This window comes from Pongo abelii, chromosome 8 (assembly GCF_028885655.2).
Source record: "Pongo abelii isolate AG06213 chromosome 8, NHGRI_mPonAbe1-v2.0_pri, whole genome shotgun sequence".
In the NCBI taxonomy this organism is placed as follows: domain Eukaryota; kingdom Metazoa; phylum Chordata; class Mammalia; order Primates; family Hominidae; genus Pongo; species Pongo abelii.
Genome location: NC_071993.2, coordinates 109,393,717 through 109,407,564, shown reverse-complemented (window position 1 = coordinate 109,407,564; position 13,848 = coordinate 109,393,717). Strand labels below are relative to the sequence as shown.

The window sequence follows — 13,848 nt, the reverse complement described above, 5'->3', positions numbered from 1 at the left end:
GGAAGGACCAGCATGAGAAGTGTGGAGCCAGAGCAGCAGGGGTTCACTAGTGGCAGGTTATGAGCAGGATGCGATGGAAGATCAGGCATGAAAGCTAAGTGGAGGCCGTACTATAGAAGACTTTCTGGCAGGGTAAAGAGATTTGGGAGAGCCCCTGACATCTTTGAGCATAAGAGTAGCCCGGGTCAAAGTTATTTAAAGGTTTGGCCAGTGGGCAAGATGTGGGCCTGCAGAAGCACCTGGCGGGGAAGTTGGGAGCCCAAACCATCAGCTGCCCCACGGCCTTGGCATTGATGTTGTAGCACTGCCGGGCACCAGAACTGAGTCCACAGGGCATTTGCTAGAGCTCACAGCCTATGGAATTCAGTTCTCAGTGCCAGGTGGCCAAAGTTCTTTCAGCCTGGACGCTGCTCTTGCATGTTCTCTTCTGTGAATTGTCTCCCATTCCCAGGATGAGTAAGTTGAGGCCCAGGATGGTCACATAAGGAACCTGTGATACCAAGAGAACTCCTATTCCAGGGAGGGTCTGAGCTTGGAGCTGAAAATGGGGGCCCACAGCTAAGAAAATGGACAGGAGTACTATAAATTCCAACAGGAATTGGAGTAGGTTAAGAGGGGAGGGGGCTCAGGGCCTTGGCAGGGATCCATCCCCAGGCCTGGGTACTGCATACTCAGTCCTGTCGCTTCCTGCCCAGATGTGTTCCTGGTGGGGCCTGATGTGGGGCTTGGAGGGGTGTGGGGCTGGGGAAAGAGCCAGAACACGCACACTGAGAAGGGCATCTCTCTGCAAACCAAGGGGCTTTCTGAGCTAAAGGGAGTCCCCAAGATATGGATCTCCAAGATAGGAGCCCAGCCCAGGAGTCCTAGCTCCCCAGAAATCTCCCCAAAACCCTGAATAAAGGTTTGAAGTACCTGGGATAGTGAGTGGAGGAGAAAGAGTTCCCTGAAGCACACTTTCATTTTCTGGAGAGTTCAGCCCAGGGCTGGGTGCTCCCCTCACTCACATGGCAAAGCTGCAGCCTATCCCAGAGAGGGAAAGCCAAGCCTGCGCCTCAGGGGCACCCCATCCCGACCCCTGCTTGAATCCAGAGAAAGGGACCGCCACTTACCCACGAAACCTCCTCTCTCTGGCTCCTGGGGCTGGATCTGCAACGATGTTCTCAGCCGGTGCTCCTTAAATAAGGCCCCCACCCCCGCCCCAGCCGCCTCCCGCCCCCGCCCCATGCTGGCTCTTCTGAGAAAGGAGGAAGGTGTGGGAGGGCCAGGAACCCTGCCCAGAGAGCCCTTTCTAACCTCAAGCCAGAGCGGGACCCCGCCCCCGCCATTCTTTGAAGCCTCCCCTTCTTCACCTTGGTCTCTAACTGAGTTCTTCCCACCCCTTGAGACCAGCCCGCTGGATTCTCTCTCTACTCTGCCTGAAAAATCTGCCCTTTATGCCAAACTCAAGTCCGGTTTCTCATTTTGAAGCAGGATGATGGGGAATGGATGTGCTAGGGGAAGCTTCAGCGTAGGTTTCTAGCTTTTCCCACCAGCTAAGGCGATCCAGGCACCCAAACACCAGCTGCAAAATTCACTGGAAGGAATGGCGGTGAAGAGGCATCCCTCTGCCTCCTTTAGCTCTGTGTGGGTTCAAGCAGCACCAAAGGGCAGTGGGGAGTCTGTTCCCATTTTGGGGAGGGAGAGACTGAGACCTGAGGGGAAAGAAAATCAGGGCTGAAGTTCCGGCCAGCTTCAGAATCCCTCAGGGCAGGGATCCCGGGAGCCCCTGCCTTACAGTATGTGTGTCCTTGTGTCTGTGGGGGTCCCTCTCCTCAGTCCACCTTCTGTCCTCGACCCCCCAGAACTTGACTCCTGGGGCACAGAGCTGGGACTCCCCAGAGTTTGAGTTGGGAAAGGAGGGACTCCCCCTAAGAAGTCTTTTCCATCCTCCTCCCTTGAAAGCTCAGGAAGTTCTTTCTGATACCTAGTCACATGCAGCTGCCATCCAACAAACGGGATAGGGGAGAGGGGAAGGCAAACAGTCAGAGATGGCTTGCAGGGGTCTTGGGCCAGAACTCAGGGCAGCTCTACTGAGGAAACTTGAAAGTTCCGGGAATGGAGGGTGGTAGGGAGAGAAGAGTCATCAGTATTGTGCAATGGACAAGGGGAAGCAGGAAAGGGGACGGGGGAGGAAAGGGATGGCTGGTCTCTGGAGGACAGGCAAAGGCCTGGGGCTGTGGGCTGCCCATCACCCCCTTCCTAGGGGCCTGCCTGGCCAGAGTTCAAAGTCACTGTCACCCCACCCCTCATTAACCCTAGTATCACCAGGCTGGAGTGGCAGTGTTTTTATGGGCAAAGCGACGCCGAATGTGCCCCTTCCTTCCCTGCTACCTCCCCCAAGCAGCCAACATCTTGCTGTCTCTGAGGCCAGAAGAGGAAGGAGCCTGTTGTGAGGACCAGAGGTGGAAGAGAAAGCAATAAGCAGTCATCCCGTTTTCTCCATAGTTTCTTCTTCCTTCTCCTTCTTTTCTTCTTCTTTTTTTTTTTTTTTTTGAGACATGGTCTTGCTTTGTCACTCAGGCTGGAGTGCAGTAGCACAATCACGGCTTACTGCAGCCTTGACCTCTGGGGCTCAAATGATCCTCCCACCTCAGTCTCTGGAGTAGCTGGGACTGCTGGCGTGTGTCACCATGCCCAGATAAGTTTTTATTTTTTGAATTTTTTATAGAGATGAGGTTTCGCCATGTTGCCCAGGCTGGTCTCAAATTCCTGGGCTCAAGCGATCCTCCCACCTCAGCCTTGCAAAGTGCTAGAATTACAGGTGTGAGCCACTGCGGCATAGTATCTTGGCACTGCCTTAGTCCCTAGGGGAGAGGAAAGATGGGACTTCTCTCTTGGACTGTGAGCTTCCTAAGGGCAGGGACAGCTTCCGGGTCCCCAGCACCCCACAAGGGAACTAGCACTAAAAAGGGCTCATCCCTGCTGATGGGGGATGGGAAATTTTATCCTTGAAGGGGACTCTTCCCCTTGTGACCCATTTCACGGTTCCCAAGAGGGGAGGGCTGTGGGGCTTCCCCACAGGGCAGCACCGGGAATCTGTGGCAGCAGGAACAGAAAGAGGAAGCTGAGGTCTTGTTGGGCCCTGCAGTTCAGCTCTCCTGTCCTAGACAAGCAGCCCTGCCAACATGGGGGATGAAGGCCCCGGGGGGTAGGCATGGTCTACAGGCTGTCCATGACAGGGCTCAGGTGGATCCTCATCCTGGCACCTGCTACCACCCCACCTCTCCCAGACCACGTCCAAAATCCCAGGCTCCACCCTCCGGAGAAACAGACCTGTAGCTCACCCCATTCTGGGGGAGACATTGCTGTTAAGGGAATGCAAAAGGTACAGACAGGGTGGGGAAGTCAGCACCTAAGAGACCAGCCTGGGCCACGTGGCAAAAACCCCGTTTCTACAAAAAAAAAAAAAAAAAAAAAAATTAGCTGGGCATGGTGGCATGCGCCTGTGGTTCCAGCTACTCCGGAGGCTGAGATGGGAGGATCACTTGAACCCAGGAGGTCGAGGCTGCAGTGAGCCACGTTCGCACTCGTGTACCTGCACTCCAGCCTGGGGCTGTAACAGCAAGAAAAAAAAAAAAAAGAAAGAGAAGGAAGGAAGGGAGGGAAAGAAAGGAAAATAAAGAAAGAAGAAAAGAAAAGCGGCCAGGCGCGGTGGCTCATGCCTGTAATCCCAGCACTTTGGGAGGCCGAGGCAGGCGAATCACGAGGTCAGGAGTACGAGACCAGGCAGGCCAACATGGTGAAACCCCGTTTCTACCAAAAATACAATAAATTATCTGGGCGTGGTGGCCCACGCCCGTAATCCCAGCTACTCGGGAGGCTGAGGCAGGAGAATCTCTTGAACCCGGGAGGCGGAGGTTGCAGTGCACTCCAGCCCGGGCGACAGTGCGAGGCTCCCTCCCAAAAAAAAAAGAAGAAGAAAAGAAAAAAAAAGTGTGTGCGAGAGAGACGAGAGAAAGAGAGAGACAAAGAAAGAGAAAGGTTTCGGGTCTCTGACGGATGAGAAGGAACAAGACGGGGATGCAGTCCTACCCACTTCGACTCCACCCCCTCTCAAGACCTTCATGCCTAACGACTCCCTACGCGCAACAAAACTGGCCGCCACGGGAGCCCGTCCATAGCCCTGGGTCGTTTGAGAATTAGAGCAGAAGCTCCACCCTGTTGTGGGCACCTTGCCCTTCTCAAACATGGCCGCCACGGCGCCTCTGGAAGGGAACCGCTCTGGGCCCCGCCTTTGATCTCGTTGGTGGGGCTGGCTGGGGGATGAGAGCTGCACCGCGCGGGACAAGTCGCCGGCGGCGCCCGACGGAGCAGGTGATTTCCCCTCCTGCCCCCGGCCCAGGGCTAGGAGAGTCGCGGAGAGCGCTGACCCAGGGTACCCGTCCGATGTGTTCCCCCACGGTACACCCCCAGGGCCCGTCGGACCCCCATCTCTGATTCTCGCCGTGGCCTGTATCAAGCCACATCCAGTTTGCTCCAGGCCTGCCTCGTCATGTGTCCTCCAAGGCCACAGCCGCATCCCTGTGCCCTCGGGCCCACTATTCTGGACGCTTACGGGTGTCCCGCTAGCGGGTTTAGGGAGCTGCTGCTTCAGGGGTCGTCCATCATCGCGGTCCCACTTCCTGTGCTCGCCCTCCCTGTTTGTGCTCCCGCCTGACTTTGGATGCAGGGATCCCTTGTTCCCCTCAATGCCCTTGGTGCCTCTAAGTGTCTGACTTGGGTATCAGAGGACAATGATATTCTCTGGGGCCTGCGTTATGGGTCCAGGGCCTCAGGAACCGGGCTTCACAGGGGCTGGGAGAAGCAGTGAAGACCTCCATGCTAGACCCCTTGCTGCCTCCCTGAGAAGTTCGCTAGGACTCCTTTCACACTAGCTCCCAGGATTCCTCCTCCCACACGGCCTGCTCTCCCTCCACTTTAAGCACCTCCCCACCCCAAGGGAGCAGCATAGTACTTCTTACCCTACTCTCACTTAAATTTGTCCACAGTGTCTCTATCTAGCATCTGCAGGGTCCAGGCCTGTGCTGCCCTTGGGAAGCTCCCAGGCTAGCTGGAAGCAGTGAAGGTGGGGCAGTTAGGGTTGGCTGCAGAAAGGGAGTCCTGCAGAATGCGAGTTGGAGAGGCAGAGGGAAAGATGCTCTGAACTGGGAGAATGGTGTGAGCAAAGATTCTGAAATAGGCAATATAGCCAGCCAGGCAGGAGAGGAGATTCAGAATATAGGATGGGGCCACACAATTTGCATCCTGAGAGGTGATGTAGTGTGGTGGTTAACAGTGAGGGTTCTGGAGCCAGACAGCCTGGGTGTAAATCTGCCATTAACTTGCCCTGGTTAACAGTGAGGGTTCTGGAGCCAGACAGCCTGGGTGTAAATCTGCCATTAACTTGCCCTGTGACCTTGGGCAAGTTACTTAACCTTACAGTGCCTTCATTTCCTTTCAGGTAAAATGCGGATAATACTGCCGGGCGCGGTGGTTCATGCCTGTAATCCCAGCACTTTGGGAGGCCGAGGCGGGTGGATTGCCTGAGGTCAGGAGTTCGAGACCAGTCTGGCCAACATGGTGAAACCCCGTCTCTACTAAAAAATACAAAAAAATTTAGCCAGGCATGGTGGCATGCGACTGTAATCCCAGCTACTCGGGAGGCTGAGGCAGGGGAATTGCTTGAACCAGGGAGGTGGAGGTTGCAGTGAGCCGAGATCGCGCCACTGCACTCCAGCCTGGATGGTAGAGCGAGACTCCGTCTCAAAAAAATAAATAAATAAAATAAATAAAATAAAATGGGGATAATAACAGTATCTACATTTTAGAGTTATTGTAAGGATTAGGTAAGTTAATACTTGTAAAAGTGCTTAGGACAATGCCTGATAAGCAGAGGCAATAAATGCTAATATTACCATCATCAGAGGCATTTAGGCAGGACTCATGACAGGATGACAGTGACATTTGGTAGACACCATCAACCAATGATCTCTAATTTGGGGCCCCCAAGAAGTAATGGGGTTCTGTGGGCTACATCTGGAATTTGAAATGTCTCATGGAAATCATGTTCTTACCCTGGAGAAGGCTGGCTGCTTAGGTGCTACTTAGGAAACCAATCTGGCAGACCAGATCTTCCCCAACTCAGGGGCTATGGCAGACCAGATCTTCCCCAACTTAGGTGCTACTTAGGAAACCAATCTGGCAGACCAGATCTTCCCCAACTCAGGAGCCCCTGAGCAGGAAGGATGTGCTGGGGAAGGCTACCGGGGATGGGGAAGGGTAAAAGAGCTTAGAAGCCTGGGTGAAGTTTGGGTAGACCAGGAACAGGAGGAGGGAGGGAGGATGTTCCTTTGGAAGACAAACTAGAGAAAAGCTTAGGGGAGCAAGTCTTTTTATTTGGGGACAGTGAAGAGTTTCCTAAAAATTCCCTGGCCCCCAGGCCTTGGCTAAAAACCCAGAAGCATGAGACACATCCCTGAGAAGCTTCTTCCCTAGAAACTGGGCTCTCAGGCCGGGCACGGTGGCTCACGCCTGTAATCCCAGCACTTTGGGAGGCCTAGGCGGGCAGATCACCTGAGGTCAGGAGTTCGAGACCAGCCTGACCAACATGGAGAAACCCTGTCTCTACTAAAAATACAAAATTGGCCAAGCATGGTGGCACATGCTTGTAATCCCAGCTACTCAGGAGGGCTGAGGCAGGAGAATCGCTTGAACCCAGGAGGTGGAGGCTGCAGTGAGCCAAGATCGCGCCATTGCACTCTAGCCTGGGCAACAAGAGTGAAACTCTGTCTCAAAAATAAAATAAATAAATAAATAAATAAAATAATAAAAAAAAAGAAACTGGGCTTTCAGCCAAGTTTCAGTCACCACCACATGGTGGTTCACGCCTGTAATCCCAGCACTTTGGGAGGCCGAGGCGGGCAGATCACCTGAGGTCAGGAGTTCGAGACCAGCCTGGCCAACATGGTGAAACCCCGTCTCTACTAAAAATGCAAAAAATTAGCTGGGCGTTGTGGCAGGTGCCTATAATCCCAGCTACTCAGGAGGCTGAGGCAGGAGAATCGCTTGACCCTCTCAGGTTCACACCATTGCACTCCAGCCTGGACAACAAGAACAAAACTCCGTCTCAAAAAAAAAAAGAAAGAAAGAAAGAAACTGGGCTTTCATGCAGCAGCCATGGGCCTTTGTCCCAGCAGAGGCTACTATGCAACTGACAGCCCAGTATTCGAGGGTGATGTAACCCAGGGTCGAGGTAGGTCCCTGGAGGCGGCTCTACCCTAAGGGAGCTGCATGATGGGATCTGGTATGCCTGGGCTGAGCCGTTCTGCTCTTCCTCAGGGCCCATGAGGGCTCTGGAGCAGGTGGTATGAATTCCCCTGGTAGGCTGGGGCTTCTCAGTCCTGCTTTCCAAAGTGACCCCTGTGCTATGAGCAACTCTGTTACCACTCAGGGGACCAGGCAACTGTGAGCATAGAAGGTAGCCCTGTCCCAACCCACTTGAAAGTCTTGATATCCTCCCTTCCCCAGAGTAGCCCCTAGAATAGATGCTGAACTAGGTGACCTGGATTTAAATCTGACTACCGCAGTCAAGCCAGGTGACTCTGGGCAAGTCATTAAACACACTGAACTTCATTTCTTCATAAGTAAATTGGGGTGTAACTGTTTATTGAGTGCCCACTTCATGAGAGATGCTGAGTATACACTGGTGAATGTCAGCCCAGTGTGTAGTCCCTGCTTCATGAGACAACTGGAAGAAACATTAAACATTGTCCAAATAATAATTATGGCTGTGAAAGGTGCTGCTAGTCAGAAAACTTGCAGCCTGCATAGAGAGTGTAATATGGCAGGGACCAAACCAGTTCTAGGTCAGGGGTGACGTCCCTTGAGGAAGGGAATTATTTTATTTTTATTTAAAAATATTTTTCTTTTCTTTTTTTTTCTTTTTCTTTTTTTTTTTTTTGAGACAAAGTCTCGCTCTGTTGTCCAGGCTGGAGTGCAGTGGCGCAATCTCGGCTCACTGCAACCTCCGCCTCCCAGGTTCACGTCATTCTCCTGCCTCAGCCTCCCGAGTAGCTGGGACTACAGGCGCCCGCCACGGCGCCCAGCTAATTTTTGTATTTTTAGTAGAGACGGGGTTTCGCTGTGTTTGCCAAGATGGTCTTGATCTCCTGACCGCGTGATCCAACCCCCGGGCCTCCCAAAGTGCTGTGATTACAGGCATGAGCCACCGCGCCTGGCCTAAAAATATTTTTCTACAAAAAGAGAGATGGGGTCTTGATATGTTGCCCAGGCTGGTCTTAAACTCCTGAGCTCAAACGATCCTCCTGCCTCAGCATCCCAAAGTGCTGGAATTACAGGCATGAGGAACCGTGCGCAGCCAAGGAAGGGAATTTTAAAATGAGACCCAAAAGATCAGAGTGACAGTAAGTGAAGGGGTGGAGGCAGAAGGGTGCCCAGGCAGAGGAAATAGTTTGTGTAGCCCTAGCACTAGAAAAATGCCCGCGCTGGCTAGGTGCTCAATACATACTTGTTGACATGTTCCATTCCCAACTACATGCTTTTAACTCCCAAAAGTCTGTTTGGGAGTCGGGAGCATGTGGGTGGTAATGAATGGCTCCAGACCCATAGGTCCAAATGCCAGCTCATTGTCCCACTCAGATGATGGGGCAGAAGGCTCAGAGGGTACACTACCTTGCCATGAAAGAGTCTGAGTGTTGGCAAACTGAAAGAAAGCCAGGGTGGGGCCGGGTGCTTTGTCACACCTATAATCCCAGCACTTTGGGAGGCCAAGGCAGGTGGATCACCTGAGGTCAGGGGTTCAAGACCTGCCTGGCCAACATGGTGAAACCCCATCTCTACTAGAAATACAAAAATTAGCCAGGTGTGGTGGCACATGTCTGTAATCCCAGTTACTCGGGAGGCTGAAGCAGGAGAATCGCTTGAACCCAGGAGGCAGAGGTTGCAGTGAGCCAAGATGGCGCCACTGCACTCTAGCCTGGGCAACAGAGTGAGGCTCTGTCTCAAAAACAAAACAAACAAACAAAAACAAAAAAAAGCCAGGGTGGAGGGAGGGAAATGATCCAGGAAGGTATGGTGCATGGTGAAGCTGGAGAGAGATATAGACAGGGTAAGGCCCGCAATGGAAAGCCATGAAAAGATTCTGGACTTCCCTGAAGGGTAGCAGGAAGGCATTGATAGATTTTAAGCAGGAAAAGATGTGATTTTTTTTGTAAAGATCACACAGCTGTGGTGTGGAGAATAGGTTGTTGGCGGGAAGATGGAATGGGGAGAAGGGTTAGGAAGGTCTTGCAGGCAAGAGATGGAGAAGAGTGGGAGTAGAGATGGAGAGAAATAGATGTGGCAAGAGATAATGATTAGGGCTTGGCGACTGATTGGATGAGGGAGAGCAAGGGGTAGGATGGTGTCAAGGATAATTCCCAGATTTGTGGCAGGAACAGCCAGGTGCCTGGACATGCATTTACTGAGGATGGCCTTGGAGGAATAAAGCACTTGAGAGAACATTAGTTTGGGACACGCTAAGCCTAAGATGCCTGTAAAAACATACACGTGGCGGGGTTAGGGAGGTAGATGTCCAAGCCTGTAGCTCAGAGGAGACTGGACTAGAGGACTGGACATTTGGGAATTGATGACATGGCATTGGTACATAAAGATGTGGGCCTAGATGAGATCTTCCAGAGAGAGAGAGAGAGAGAGCGAGCGCTGTAGTGCGGAGAGGCAGCCTTGCATGTGAGGAACTCCCACATTTAGAGGGCAGCAGGGAAGGGGACAGAGAAAGGCCTTCAAAGAAATGGCCAGAGAGGTAGAAGGAAACCAGGAAAGAATGGCATCTCAGAAACCAAAGTTGGAGCTTCTGAAAGGGCAAATAGAAGGTGAAACCACGAGAAATTGCCCCCTCTTTTTTTGTAGATCGGAACCAGACAAAATCGGCAAGCTCATATGGTTCAACCTAATTAGACCAAAACCTGGAAAAAGTAACTGATGACCTCAGTCTAAGAAATTTTGAGGCCGGGTATGGTTACTCATGGCTGTAATCCCAGCACTTTGGGAGGCTGAGGTGGGCGAATTGCTTTGAGCCCAGGAGTTCGAGACCAGCCTGGGTCTCGAACCCTGGACTCAAAACATGGCAAAACTGCATCTCTACTAAAAAAACAAACAAACAAACAACAACAACAAAAAACTAGTAGGTGGTGCGCGCCTGTAGTCCCAGCTACTCCGGAAGCTAAGGCAGGAGGATGGCTTGAGCCAGGGAGATGGAGGTTGCAGTGAGCTGAGATCATGCCACTGCACTCCAGCCTGGGTGACAGAGCCAGACCCTGTCTAAAAAAAAGAAAAAGAAGAAGAAATTTTGGTGGAGATTTTGGAGCAGAAGCCAGACTCAAGATAGGGTGAAGTGGGTAGAATGCGGATAAGAAGGAAAGAAGGAAGTAGAATTGATGGACTTGGTGATTGACTGGTAGGGGTGAAAGAGGGCAAAATCAAGGGTAATCCCCAGGTTTCAGCTTTGGCAGCTGAGTGAGTGGTGTCAGCTGATGAAGCAGATGTGTGTTTGGAGGGGGATGTACACAGATCAGTAGTCTATCATGAGTGTGAGATGCGTGGAACTGGTGGTGCCTCTGAGCCTTCTGAGTGGGACGATGAGCTGGCATTTGGACCTATGGGTCTGGAGCCATTCATTACCACCCACAGGCTCCCGACTCCCAAACAGACTTTTGGGAGTCAAAAGCATGTAGATGGGAATGGAGCATGTAAACAGGTATGTATTCAGCACCTAGCCAGTATGGGCATTTTTCTAGGTGCTAGGGTTACACTCATGAATAAGACAGAGTGTCCCCCTCGTTCCCACCTTGCTTTGGAGCTTCCATTTTATGGGGGCAGACAGACAATAGGCAAATAAGCACAAAATAATGTTAACGGTAGTAAGTGCTATATAGGGTTAAGGGGCATGGAGAAGACTTACTTGCCATAGGTCAGTCAGGGAAGGGCTCTCTGAGGAGGTAACATTTGAGTGGAGCCCTGAGGAGTGACTGGATGAGCCATGGATGTCCCGCAGGACATAGACAGGAGGAAGCTCAGCAAGTCTGAGGGACAGCAAGGTGGGGCGGGAGCGAGCCAGGGAGGAGGGACTGGGGAGGCTGGAGAGCTGGGAAAGGGCCAGATCTGTGGGCTCCACAGGCCTTGGGGAGGAGGATGGAAAGTGCTGTGCAGATAGTCCCAAGCTGCAGGAAGGGCAGGGACTGGGCGAGAGGAGAGAATCCATGAAAGGCTTCTCCTTCTATCTGGGCCCCAGAGCCAGAAAAGCCCCTTTGTGCAGAGGGTGGGTGGCCTGTTCTGGGTGGGGGAAGGGCTGTGCTTGGTCCTGAGGCTGAGCCTTGAGGGGCTGGACAATGGAGCCCCTTGTGGTTGGACTTGGGGGCCAAGGGGCTCCCTCAGTGATGGGATTCCTGAGCCAGGAGGCATGTGACCCCAAGACCTTGTCAGAAGGTCTGGGACTGCTGCTGGGGAATGGGGTAGGGGGGTGGGGAGAGGTGGGGGGGTCGCCTCCTCTAGAGGCTGTCTCCAGACACAGTGCCCTGTCCTGTCTCAGGCTGAAGGAGGTGAGATGGGCGGAGGAGGGGGCATGGTTCTGCTTGGGGGAACAGAGAGGGCAGCATCAACAGATGGTTCCACAGCAGGCCAGGAGGGAGGAGCCGCTGCCCCCAGGCCCAGTGGGTGGGGGCAGGCAGAAGAGGGCCTGGCCATCCTGTCTGTCTGTGTCCCTTCAGAAGAGAGAGCATGGAGCTGGAGAGGATCGTCAGTGCAGCCCTCCTTGCCTTTGTCCAGACGCACCTCCCGGAGGCCGACCTCAGGTAGAGAGGACTCCCCCGGAAGGCTCATGTCAGTGCTGGAGCTGGAGCTGCCGGGCAGTACTATGGGTCCTGGCTGATGGAAAGACAGCAGGAGGGCTGACTAGGATTTGCTGAGAGGCCTTACCTCTCATCCTGTCCCTGTCACCTTTGTTGGGCAGATGGGAAACCATAGCTCTGAGGGAGGGGGTTATACTTTCTGGCCTTAAGGATAAAGGTCTAGCTCATAGACCCCATGAAGCTGAGGGCTGGAGTCTCAGGACAGGTGGGGGTGCTGGAGGCATCCAGTGTCCTACCCAGGGCTTGTCCTATTCCCTTACTGCAGTGGCTTGGATGAGGTCATCTTCTCCTATGTGCTTGGGGTCCTGGAGGACCTGGGCCCCTCGGGCCCATCAGAGGAGAACTTCGATATGGATGCTTTCACTGAGATGATGGAGGCCTATGTGCCTGGCTTTGCCCACATTCCCAGGTAGGTTCTGGCTAGGGCCAGGAGGAGGAAGGGGCTGGCTGATGATGGGGTGGGCAGAGTCATCCTCTCACTGCCCTCATCTTTTCAGGGGCACAATAGGGGACATGATGCAGAAGCTCTCAGGGCAGCTGAGTGATGCCAGGAACAAAGGTGAGTCTGGGGCTCTGGGCACCTGGGTGATTCATAATCCCGCCCCCCCAACTCCCTGCTCCCCAGAGCCTTGGAAACCTGATGCTCTCTTTGCCTCTTTAAGAGAACCTGCAACCGCAGAGCTCTGGTGTCCAAGGTCAGGTGCCCATCTCCCCAGAGCCCCTGCAGCGGCCTGAAATGCTCAAAGAAGAGACTAGGTCTTCTGCTGCTGCTGCTGCTGCTGCTGCAGACATCCAAGATGAGGTACTGGTAGAGGAGGGTACCAATGAGGGACCCAGGGGGCTGGAAAGGGGGGAGTATTGCCTCTTGTTAACATTTGTACCCTTAGGCAACTGGTGCTGAGGAGGAGCTTCTGCCAGGGGTGGATGTACTCCTGGAGGTGTTCCCTACCTGTTCGGTGGAGCAGGCCCAGTGGGTGCTGGCCAAAGCTCGGGGGGACTTGGAAGAAGCTGTGCAGATGCTGGTAGAGGGAAAGGAAGAGGGGCCTGCAGCCTGGGAGGGCCCCAACCAGGTATCTTCTCCCAGCACCCTCTACCATGTAGCCTCAGCTACATTCCACCTTGGTGTTAAGCCCCAACCCCTACCTATCCCCATCTGTTTCCCCTGCTGGTGCCCTTGGGCCTAGACCAGGCCTCCCCTCTCTGCAGGACCTGCCCAGACGCCTCAGAGGCCCCCAAAAGGATGAGCTGAAGTCCTTCATCCTGCAGAAGTGAGTCTGGGCTGGGCTGGGCTGGGCCCTAGAGGGTCTTCCCAGAGTGACAGGAGCTTCACTCAGCCAGTTTTTGACAGGTACATGATGGTGGATAGCGCAGAGGATCAGAAGATTCACCGGCCCATGGCTCCCAAGGAGGTGAGAGAGTTAAGGGTTGCTGGGGATGTGGAATGGGTGGGACTGGCTCCTGGCTTCTGCCACTCACTGCCTGATTGCCTGACAGGCCCCCAAGAAGCTGATCCGATACATCGACAACCAGGTAGTGAGCACCAAAGGGGAGCGATTCAAAGATGTGCGGAACCCTGAGGCCGAGGAGATGAAGGCCACATACATCAACCTCAAGCCGGCCAGAAAGTACCGCTTCCATTGAGGCACTCGCCGGACTCTGCCCGAGCCTTCCAGGCTCAGATCCCAGAGGGATGCAGGAGCCCTATACCCCTACACAGGGGCCCCCTAACTCCTGTCCCCCTTCTCTACTTCTTTGCTCCATAGTGTTAACCTACTCTCGGAGCTGCCTCCATGGGCACAGTAAAGGTGGCCCAAGGAAGGTGTGAGTGCATTCTGGTCATTTCTGCCTCAGGACTGGGATACTATGCCTGTCTGACCTTTCCTCCCCAACCTCGAATCTCCTATCT

General features: G+C 53.5%; 1 protein-coding gene across 3 annotated transcripts; it reads left to right on the top strand.

Annotated features, from left to right (window-relative positions):
* Positions 1 to 4,083: 4,083 nt before the first annotated feature.
* On the top strand, positions 4,084 to 13,760 carry CUEDC2 (CUE domain containing 2). 3 transcript variants are annotated; one of them, XM_063727431.1, is made up of 10 exons: positions 4,251 to 4,353; positions 5,480 to 5,566; positions 11,802 to 11,885; positions 12,208 to 12,351; positions 12,440 to 12,501; positions 12,605 to 12,744; positions 12,830 to 13,012; positions 13,149 to 13,210; positions 13,291 to 13,351; positions 13,437 to 13,760. In XM_063727431.1, the coding sequence occupies exons 3-10, from the start codon at positions 11,812 to 11,814 to the stop codon at positions 13,581 to 13,583; spliced, it is 873 nt and encodes a 290-aa protein (XP_063583501.1). In that variant the 5' UTR covers positions 4,251 to 4,353; positions 5,480 to 5,566; positions 11,802 to 11,811; the 3' UTR covers positions 13,584 to 13,760. The 3 variants fall into 3 exon arrangements, with proteins under 3 accessions (XP_002821147.1, XP_063583501.1, XP_054379419.1); XM_054523444.2 differs by having other exon boundaries at positions 4,251 to 4,414; XM_002821101.6 differs by lacking the exon at positions 5,480 to 5,566 and having other exon boundaries at positions 4,084 to 4,353.
* Positions 13,761 to 13,848: the final 88 nt, after the last annotated feature.